Consider the following 11334-nt stretch of genomic DNA (forward strand, 5'->3'; position numbering starts at 1 on the left):
ATCGCCCGGCCCCCACTCCTTATTTTTAAGAACATTTCACTGAATCAAAAGTCGCCATTTCAGCTGTATTGGCTGGCCAGCGAGCGTGTAGGTCTGCCTGCCTCTGTCCCCACCAGGGCTGGGCTTATAGACAAACACCCATGCCAGGCTTTTCCATGGGTGTTGGTGCCCCTTGTGCTTGCACAGCTAGCTCTATCCCCACTCAGCCATCCTCTTAGAAGAAACAGACTTAGGTTCTGAGAAGCACAATGACTTGCCCAGTTTCAAAACTCTGCCATCGCGTCTCTCATACCAATGTCTTTACTAACAGGGAGGCCACTGACTGTGACCGAGAGCACAGTGATGGGCGCTGGAGATGTAAAAATGGGGCCGTCAGGAGTAGTGTTAGGGGAAGCAACTGCTGGCTGCTTTTGAAGGTAAATAGCGGCAGATGTTGTTTTCTGGTTCCACACTGGAAAGTCAACTGCCTGTAATTCTGGTACTTGGGAGATGGAGACAAGAGGTAGAGGGGTTCTAGGCCATACTCAGCTACACAGTAAGTTTGTGGCTAGCCTTGGCTATAGGATGGCCTGTCTCAAGACAATCTAAAGAAGACACATTCCCCGTAGAGAACTGTAGAGACAAATATAAACGTTAGTAACAGCCACAGTTCCCATACACTGTGGATTATACATATTCCCACACAAAGGCATGTGTAATTCTTTAATTCCCACAAAGATGCTGATTATGTACTGTTAATATGCTCATTTCACTTATTCTGTGTTCATTCATTCTTTCTTGCTGTATAGAAGATTGAACCCGGAGCTTTCCACATACTGCGCCTGCACTATATCCCAGGCTCGCTTATTTTCCCCAATCCTTAGCTTGTTCTTGTGTAGTCAGGGTCTTGTAAGCCAGGCGGGGCTGGAATTCACAATTGCAATTCTCCTACCTCTGCCTCCATAGTGCTGGAATTCCAAACGCGCTTCACCACACCTGCCTAAAATTGGCTGTGTAAGCAACGTCAACACTCTATTTGGTAACAAGAACCTCGCTCAGCAATGCTTTCCTTTTACGTGCGCGTTTTGCAGTCATGGGCAGGTATGGAGGCCAGAGTTTAAGGGCAAGTTTTTTTTTTCTCAATCCCTATTCCACCTTATCAAATTTTATTTTGAAGCAATTTCTTACTAAATTGCTCAGGAGGATGGGATATGCGATCCTCCTCGGTAGCTGGGTATATAACCCTTTGTTATCATACCCAGCTTAAAATGTTCATTTTATGTAAAGGCAAAAAGCAGTTTGGGGTCCATTTTAAAAGGTTACAAAGCAGTTTTTCCTCTTGGATTTGTACCCTGACCTGGCAATTGTAGGGTTGAAGGTCTCAGTTCTTAAAACTAAGTAAGAAGTTTTTGAAAGAACTGGTCCTAAATCAGGAAAATGGAAGCCAGTCACCACGTAGGGCTTGGGAAGGGGACGCCTGGCTCGGGGAACCACGTGGTGAACGGAACCTGAAGAGGGGTCCATCAGTTTAAGAGTCATGAGGAGGGAAACATGCGGACTGAGGTAGGTTTTATTATTTGGGAGTCTTCTGGGCTACTTGAAGCGGGCTGGAGGCTGCGGTATGACCAGCCTCGGAATTTTCCAGAAGAAAATTCCCACGGCCACCTGGCCAAAACAGCCACCAGTAGCCGCCTGTGGAGGAGCGCGGGAGAAACGCCTAGCAGCGCCGCTGGGGGCGGGGCCTGGGCGGGCCGAAGGGGGCGGAGCCTCGGCGGCGGCGTTCCTGAGCGGTTGCCTGGGCGGCGGGCTAGAGCGCTGGGCTTACCTCACGGCTTTCCCGTGCCGTAGCGCCTCCTCTGCCGGCTTCCTCTTCAGACCGCTTTTCGCTCGGGCGAGATGACCGATTCCGTCATGGCGACCCGCAGTCCCAGCGTCGTGGTGAGTCCCGGGACGCTTCAGCAGAGCCGGCCCAGCCAGGCCCACGCGGCCTCGTGAAGCTGGCCGCTCGGGGGCCCTGAGGCGCCCAGGCCGGGTGTGGGTGTTGGGGCCGCGGGGAAGCCCGGGGGCGGGGGCGGGCACAGGTTCCCGGAATCTTCCCGGAGGTCCCTAGAGGGCGGTGGGCGGCACGGAATGGCGGGGTTCAGGGGTGGGCCGCCCCTCCAGTGAGCCCCCCGAGAGGGCTGACTGCGTGTGGGCCAGGAAGGTGGAAATGGCGTTGGGCTTGACATGTGTGGCCAGAGGGCACGAGGCGGACAGCGACTTCGAGAATTATCCGGCGTGGGGGAGGGCGGGGGAGCTTTCTCAGGAGAGACCTGGAAGTTTGGGGCTTGGCGGCCGGGGAGCGCTTTGGAGCACCTCTCGAAGGTGCTCCGGCATCCAAGACAACAGCATGGGAGGGCATGTTCGGGCCTGGGCTTTGCCTCTAATTCTGCATATGTCATAATTCATTTTTATGGAATGCGCAATTGCTCCAATGGATCCGCGCTGCGGCCCTGGTAGTGAAAAATCACGCTCATTTTCCACCTGCAGAGACTGGCGAAAAGGCGGCTCATTTTTCCCACGACCCATATTGGATTTAGATACATCTGACTTGATGCCCTTGATGCGGCGAGGAATTTGAAAAAATATATGGATTTAGTTGTTAGGCTAAAGGACATGCTTTTTTCCACAGTCAGCCTCTGATATCTTACCTCATCGCTCATTGGTTCCGGTTTTTGTAACCCACCAAGCTGCCCCCCCCAACCCCACTCCACTGCCTTGTTTGCTAAAGTAACTTGAAGCTCCTGCCTCCGATTAAATACCTTAGCCTGCTTTATTGTGAGTATTGCCCCCGCTACTAGTTAAATGCCGCATCCTGCTTTCTTTATGTCAGTGTTGTAGATTTAGCGTTACCTGGTTACTTGTTGATTGTCTCTCCCACTTACACAAATTGTTTATTTTGATGTTTTCAGGAAGGGTCTTACTACGGAGCTCTGGCTGGTCTGGAATTGGCGGTTCAAACCCCCAGGCTGACCTTGAATTTGTGACAGTCCTGACTCTTGCCTCCCAAGTACTGCACCACTGTGCCCTGCTGGATTTTTCTTTTCTTTTTTTTTTTCCATGCTAGGAATTGAACCCAGAGCTTCGTTCCTGCTAGGTAGCTCGCTGGTCCTTAAATAAGCTTTATAAGGGCAGGAATCACAACTGTAGCTTTAACACATAGCACAATGCCTGGGTTGTGGGAAAGTTTTCATTAGTAGTTTGTTCAGTGTATTAATAACCATTTGAGCCCTAAAAAATGCTGTCTCATAATCGTGTTAGGCCTTGTGACTTAAGGCAAAAACACTGTGTTCTTAATGACCCGGAATCCTGCTGGTTTGGAATATGTTGTGTGTGACTTTCAGAATCTTCAACTAGGCTCAAGCTTTTCTTTTTCTTGCTGCGCAGCCCTTGATGCCCTTAAGTAAACCAGGCCTTGAACTTACAGCCATCTTCTTGCTTCTACCTCAGTGTGTGGTTTACAGGCAAGCATGTGCCATCATCTGGTGCTGGCTGCTGGTGGTGTTGCAAGGACTGTAAGACAATTTATGCAAATAAATAACGGTTTCACAGTCCCTAGAAGGGGATAGCAATAATAGTCATCATTGTGTTTACGTTGATAATCCTAATTAGTTTTTGTAATAACCCTGTAACAACGGTATGTTCCCATTATCAGACATAAGTCATACAGTTATTAAGAGGGGGAAGAGAGCCCCCCCCCAATTAAGTACTAAGCCCTGGTTCAGGTCAGCACCAGAAGCAAGGATAAATTTTAGAAGGTCGAGCTCTGCATCAAACCTAGCTCTGTCTCTGGAGCCTATGTAAGTAAGTACTACCATAAGATCTATTAGATGCTCAACAAATGGCCCTTTTATTCACTTACTGAGGAGTTCTACAGATGCTTTTAAGTTTTGAGATATGGTACTTATTCAGTGTAGAGTTAATTAGTTTTTACTGTTAGGAGTGGCTAGTCTTAGTTTTGTTTGAACATCAAGAAATTCACTATATTTTTAGTTTGTAAATTCCTGTTCCTTTTTTTTTAAGTTTCCTTCCCCTAAATTGTCTGCATGTTAGGAATAACAACAAACATTTAAATCGTGCTTACTATGTGCTAGTTGCTATTCTAAGCCCTTTAACGGACTTGATTTTTCTTAATTTCTAATTTTTTCTGTATATATCTGTTTTGCCTGCGTGTACAGCATGTGCTTGTCCTGTGCCTGTGGAGTCCAGGAGAGGTCATCGGATCCTTGAGAACTGGCATTGCAAGATGATTGTGAATTGCCATAAGGGTGCTGGGAATCGAACCTGGGTCCTCTGGAAGAGCAATAAGTGCCCCTAACTGCTGAGCCATCTTCCAACCGTACCTGATGTAATCTTTAAAAGTATTACACGGAGGAGTTAAGCAATTTGCCTAAATCATTCAGTGCTACTTCTTTTTTACTTTCATATTTCCTTTTTTCTGGCCCCAGATTCTATCCTTAACCAGTAAATTTAAGTTAGGAGTTGTAGTAGATTGAATAAATATTATTAAATACTTTCTCTGTCTTAGGCATTGACAAATGTTTTGCAGATTTTATCTAATGTCAATACCCTAAAGTTGTGTACTATGTGACCTGTCGTGGAGACTAGCATGACTGTGGTGACACAGGGAGACGAAGAAGTAACCATGTGCTAGATCCCCTTCATATCTTTGAATATCAAAATGGTTCAGATAAAAGTATGCTATACTAACTGAACTTTTACCTTGCTAAATGATTTTTTTTTATGTTTTTTGAGACAAAGGCTCACTATGTAGCTTAAAGTGGCCTGGAATTCACTATGTTGCCCAGGCTGGCTAAATAAACTAACATAATCCTCCTGCTATATAGTCTTCCATGTTCTAAAATTACAGTCATGACCCACCACACTGGCTTAAAGGGTTTTTTTTTTTTGGTTTTTTGAGACAGGGTTTCTCTGTAGCTTTGGTGCCCGTCCTGGAACTAGCTCTTATAGGCCAGGCTAGCCTCGAACTCCCAGAGATCTGCTTGTCTCTGCCTCCCGAGTGCTGGGATTAAAGGCGTGTGCCACCACCGCCCAGCAAAGGTTTTTTTTTGAGATAGAGACTTTCTATGTAGTTACAGGCTGGTCTCCCAACTCCCAGTCTTCCTACTTAGCCTCCTGAGTGTGGGGATTTGAGATAGACATATTCCACCATGCCTGGTATGCTACTGAGAGAGGAAGAGATAGATATCTAACTCCTTGGTGATCTTACTCAGGGTCTAACATGTATTAAGCTTATGCTTTACTACTGAGCTATACCTTTATCTATCCACTACTTTTTTCATTTGTTAGGATTTATTTCTGTTTTTATGTGTATGGGTGTTTTGCCTGTATGTATGAATGTGCATGATTAGCATGCCTGTGGAGGTCAGAAGAGGGCATTTGATCCCCCTAGAACTGGAGTTAGAGAACGATTGTGAGTCTTCATGTGGGTGCTGGGAACCAAATTCAGGTCCTCTGCAAGAGCAACAATTACACTTAAACACTGAGCCATCTCTCCAGCCTGTTTTTTTTCCTCAGAATTGGTTAAAATGCTGTGGGTTTTTTTTTTTTGCCTGTCACCATTTTATTGTTATCAACAGTATTTAAAATAACATTCATTTATAAGTAAGACCAAAATTAACTATTTATGATCACCAAAAAATGGGAACAGTTCCTCTTAGAGGTTTCTTTCTGTAAATTTTATGCTGTGTTTACCTATATATCTGTCTTAATTATTTTGCATCCCAGTTAATATAACAGGAAAAGAACTAGCTATATCAGAAAAAAAGATGTCTACAGTTTTATTATTGTTGCTTTGGGCAGGGTGTCTTTATTGGGCAGTTGGTTTATTTTAGTTTGAGACAGATTTTCTTTATATAGGCCAGGCTGATCTCAAACTTGGAATCCTCCTGGTTTAGTCTCTTTAAGTGTTGGAATTATAGGTATGTACTGCCATGCCCAGCTCTTGTTGTTTTCATTTTACTTTTTTATTTTGAACTTTTTTAGATGTAAGAAGGGAAAAATCAGCTAATTTGTTTTATTATTACAATGACTGTCATTAATTGAATTTTCATTTTCTTTATTTTTATTTTTGTGCAGAGTTGATAATTCAGACACTTTACAGGTTTTTTAATTTCCATCTGTTTTCTTTTTTAAAGTTTTTTTTTTTATTTTGTCTTTTGAGACAGGGTATCTCTCTATATAACCCTTGCTGTCCTGGAACTCACTCTGTAGGCCAGGTTGGCCTTGAACTCAGAGATCTGCCTGCCTCTGCCTCCCAAGTGCTGGGATTAAAGGTGTGTCATGTCTCACTACACTTGGCAAATTTCTACTTTTCAAAAATTGAAATAGAATTATATCACTTTCCTCTTTTTCTCCCTCCAGCCCCTCTCATTACCCTCCCTAGGATCCCTCCAATGCTCCCACTCTCAAGTTGATAGCCTCTTTTTTATTGTTATATGCATATATGTAAGTATTCATATGCATACATATATATTCTTGTTTGTGTGTAAATGGTTACAAGATTGATTGCTTGGCAATAAACAACCAATAAGGGGGCTCTTCTCTGGGAGCAGCCAATTTTCCCAGCAGTTACTAGTTGCCTGTAGTTCTTTGTCTAGGGGTGATACCCAGAGAAATTTCTTTTTTTAATATTTATTTATTTATTATGTATACAGCATTCCTTCCATGTATGTCTGCAGGCCAGAAGAGGGCACCAGACCCCATTACAGATGGTTGTAAGCCACCATATGGTTGCTGGGAATTGAACTCAGGACCTTTGGAAGAACAGTCAGTGCTCTTAACCTCTGAGCCATCTCTCCAGCCCCCACCCAGAGAAATTTCTTAAACTTGGAATCCTCCTGCTTTACTCTTCTGAATGCTGGGATTATAGATATATACTGCCATGCCTAGCTCTTATAGTTCTTATTTTTATTATTATTTTTTTTTTGATTTTTGAGACAGCATCTCATTATTTAGCCCTGGCTATCCAGAAACTCTATGTAGATAAGGCTGGCTTCGGCCGCAATGGAAAGTCAGCTTCCTCTGCCTTCAAAGTGCTGGGATTAAAGGGCATGCATTACCACACTTGTGGTTTTTAAAAGATTTTAATTTTTTATTTACATGTGTTTTTGTGTCTGTATGTGTGTGTGCAAGCACACACACTTGTGCTTTTGCCACTGTGTGTGTGGAGGTCAGAGGACAACTTGTTGATTCTTTACCTCCATCATATGAATCCTGAGGATCAAACTCAGATCAAATTTGGCAGCAAGTGCTTTTATCCACCATGCCATCTCAGCAGCCCTTAAATACTATTTTTGAAGAGATGGGATCTGGCTTTGTTGCCAAGGCTTTAATTTTCCACTTAAGTTATTTTTCCATAATTAATTAGATAGTCAATGTTCTATGGCATTCTTTTCCCCTATAGTAAAAGGGGAACTAAAATGCATTTGTTCATATGTGGATTCACTAACATTTATAGAGCACATAAAAGTGTTAATTACTACCAATAATAGTAATATTGAGACTCAGTTGTTATTTTCCTGTTGGGACTGCCAAATTATTGACATTTTAATAATCTGCTAATATGAATTCAGATATTTCAGATTGATGTAAAACTACCTTCAGTTTTTTTTTGTCCAGAGTGAACATACCTATTATTTTACCATGCACATTAGTAAAAGGAAAAATTATATTAATTCATGTCCTTACAGATATGGTAGTTACAAGACCTATTTGCCTAGAGTGGTTATAATATATTCTTGGGCTGTAAATGGAGACCGCTTTCATTTCCCGGCCACCTAGACCCAAATAATCACACAAAAACTATATTAATTACAACACTGTTTGGCCAGTGACTCAGGTGTATTTCTACCTAGCTCTTACATCTTAAATTAACCCATTTCTATTAGTCTGTGTATCACCATGAGACTGTGGCCTAAGGTTCAGGCATCTTTCTCCTTCAGCAGCTACATGGCATCTGCCAGATTCTGACTTCTTTTTCTCTGCGTTCAGTTTAGTTTCCCTGCCTAGCTCTGCCATACCATAAGCCAGAGCAACTTCTTTATTAACCAATGGTAATACAACATATTCATAGCATACAGAGGGGAATCCCATATCACTGAGCTGAATAGTCAGTCCACTTCCTTATTTTAAATTTCTTATAGCTTTAACCCTTGGAAGGAAAAGAAACAACATATGTATTTGTAGGATTAATAAAAAAGAAATTGGAAGATCAGCATAGTACTAGTTTAAGTTTTGACATTTAGGAATATCTTAGCAATATACTATAGTAGTGGTTTTATCATATCCAGAGATAATATAAATTTTCTCAAGAGGATAACATACCTGCTTTAATGTTTTTGGAGAATTTTAATATATTTAAATTAAGCTAATGTCTCACTATGTAGGCAAGGCTGGCCTCAAACTTGGGACACTTCTGATTCAGTCTTCTGAATGCTGAATATAGGTAAATGGTACCATGGCCAGCACAAAATCCCTATTATGTACACATTTATAATAATGGCAATCACATGAAAATTCTTGGGGTTTACACATGAAATTTCTTGTTACATGGATACATGACCAAAAAAATGAAAAGGAAATGAACCCAAGCTAATATGACCTTTGGAACACCAAGGATTGTTTAAGTCTCTTTGTATTAAAATAAAAAAACATTGTTCTTGAGTCCTAAAATGAACTATGTGCTGAGTATGGTGGGGAAGGCTTGTAATAACAGCACTTGGGAGGCAAAGGCAGGAAGATGGATTCAGTCATCCTCAGCTACATAATGAGTTCAAAGCCAGCCTGAGCTCATGCAACTGTCTCAAAAAAGAAAACTATTGTGAATGAAGACTTGTATAATAATAAATCAGGTGTAGTGGATCACATTTGTAATCCCAGTATTTGGAAGGTAAATGCAGGAAGATTGCCATGAGTTCCAAGCCAACTTAGGGTATGTAGTGATGAGACAGGAAAGGGAGGAGGTGAGAATAATAGATAATAGATACACCATTTAATTTTTTTTTGTTTTTGTTTTTCGAGACAGGGTTTCTCTGTGGTTTTGGAGCCTGTCCTGGAACTAGCTCTTGTAGACCAGGCTGGTCTCGAATACACCATTTAATTTTATAACTAGTAATCAACATGTCCAAACTTCTAGAATGGACAGAAATTACTAGGTGTGGCCTCCACATATGTGCACCTGTGTTCACATACGCATACACCCACATGAATAGAAACACACAAAAGTATCTCAAATGATAGGGGTAGTAGACTTAATTTTGCCTTTTGGGGAAAATTGTATCAATATGGTTTTAATAAACTGGATATGATAGCTCATACCTGTAAACCCCATCATTTGGGAAGCTGAGGAAGATTGCCTTAGGTTTGCAGATAGCTTGTGCTGTGCTGTGAACTTCAGACTAGCCTGGACTACTACAGAGCTGAGACCATCTGAAATCCTCAAAAACAAAATTTTTACTTTTCAAATAACAAAACATAAATATCAAAAGAACAAAATAATTCCCTAACATATAAATCTTTTTATTGGACATCATAACTTTTGGATTAGAAACCAGTTTGGTATGTTGACAGAAATAAGATTCCTATTTTGGAGTAATTCCTGCTGATCTGTTTGGATACTTAGAATACATGACTAGGAGTAGAGTGTGTTGGTGTACACCTGTAATCTCAGCCCTCAAGAAGCAGAGGCAGGAGGATTATAGCAAGTTTGAGGCAGCCTGATCTATATATCTAGTTCCAGGACAGCTGGAGTTATATAACAAGACCCTGTCTTAAACACATAAAAAGCTGGGATGAACTTGGCAAATTGAATTTGTCTTTGAACCAAACACACCTTGAAGTTCTTAGGTTACCTGTAGAACCTGTAACAGTAGTCTGACGAATCCTGGGTGTGATATGGTTAAAATTTATACCAGAAACAGTGAGTGGGTGGATGGGGTGATTATGCCTCGAAGAAGTAATTATATTCTAATCTTGATTCTAAAGTACTTTAAAATGATCCAACTTCATTTTTTCAGATTATATAGTGCATCTGTTCTGATGAGCCTGGAAGGAATGTTTGTTGTATTAGCTGATAAAATTGAGTAGTCTGTCATCCTTTCCCAAAAGATGAACTAAATTTTGTTTTATTAAACTTACAAAAATGCTTTCTTGTATAATGCTCTTTGAATGATCCATTTTTTCCCCTTTGAAACAGGGTTTCTCTGTAGCTTTGGAGCCTGTCCTGGAACTCACTCTATAGACCAGACTAGCTTCGAACTCACAGAGATCCACCTGCCTCTGTCTCCCGAGTGCTGGAATTAAAGGCGTGCACCACTACCACCTGGTTTGAATGATCCATTTTAATACAAATGTCCAATTTCCATTTTTGTTAGTAAATGTGTTCCAGTGAAGTATTAAGTGAATGTTAAGGAGATACATTAGCTTCTTCTATTCTTTTAGACATTGCCGGAGCTGGAGAGATGGCTCAAAGGTTAAGAACGTTGGCAGTTCTTCCAGAAGTCTTAAATTCAATTTCTAGCAACCACATGGCTCATAACCATCTATAATGAGATCTGGTGCCCTCTTCTGGAGTGCAGGCATACATACAGGCAGAACACTGTATTCATAATAAGTAAATTTTTAAAAATTGCTGTTTTTTAAAACATATTTTCTGTTTATGAAAAATGCATTTATATTTAGGAATAATTCAAAATTTACTTCTGTATGCTGCAGACCTGAACATAAATAAAATTCTACCAAAGATTGAACTCAAAATAGATCTTTAGGGACCAAAAACAGAGAGACAGAGACAGAGAGAGACAGACACTACTCAAGCTTTAATTTTTTTCCTCTGGGAGAAACTTCAAAATATAATTAAATTCTGAGCTTGGTGTTTACAGTTCCAGCACTTGGGAAGTAGAGAGAAGGGTTATGAGTTTGAAACCAGCATAAGCCTATACACTGTGATTTTTGTCTCAAAAACAATAGCAACTGAATTTTTTTTGGGGGGGTATACACATGATGTGGGTTTTATTCAACCATAAAAATAATATTATATGCCATTTGCCAGAAAAATCATGAAGTTAAGTAAAATAAGCCTAATTTGGAAAGACAAATATCACATTTTCTCTTAAATACAGAAATTAGTTACATATGCTATACAAAAATAGAAGGGAGAAACGAGAGGGAAAGATGGGGGTCTAAAGGGAGGAGGAATAACAGGGTAATGGGAGATGACAAAATATCATGTTCTCTCATGCAGAATTCAGATTTAAGTGTGTGTGTGTGTGTGTGTGTGAGAGAGAGAGAGAGAGA

The 11334-nt window shown here is 41.2% G+C and overlaps 1 protein-coding gene across 1 annotated transcript in view; it reads left to right on the forward strand.

The window, feature by feature from the left end:
* The first annotated feature begins 1735 nt into the window (after positions 1–1735).
* The window catches only part of Hprt1 (hypoxanthine phosphoribosyltransferase 1), a 36857-nt gene continuing 27258 nt past the window's right edge, over positions 1736–11334 (forward strand). The window contains exon 1 of the mRNA XM_005358462.1: positions 1736–1917. Coding sequence (XP_005358519.1) covers positions 1876–1917 — 42 coding nt within the window. The 5' untranslated portion in view covers positions 1736–1875. The remainder of the gene's footprint in view (positions 1918–11334) is intronic.

Source organism: Microtus ochrogaster, chromosome X, assembly GCF_000317375.1.
Source record: "Microtus ochrogaster isolate Prairie Vole_2 chromosome X, MicOch1.0, whole genome shotgun sequence".
NCBI lineage: Eukaryota > Metazoa > Chordata > Mammalia > Rodentia > Cricetidae > Microtus > Microtus ochrogaster.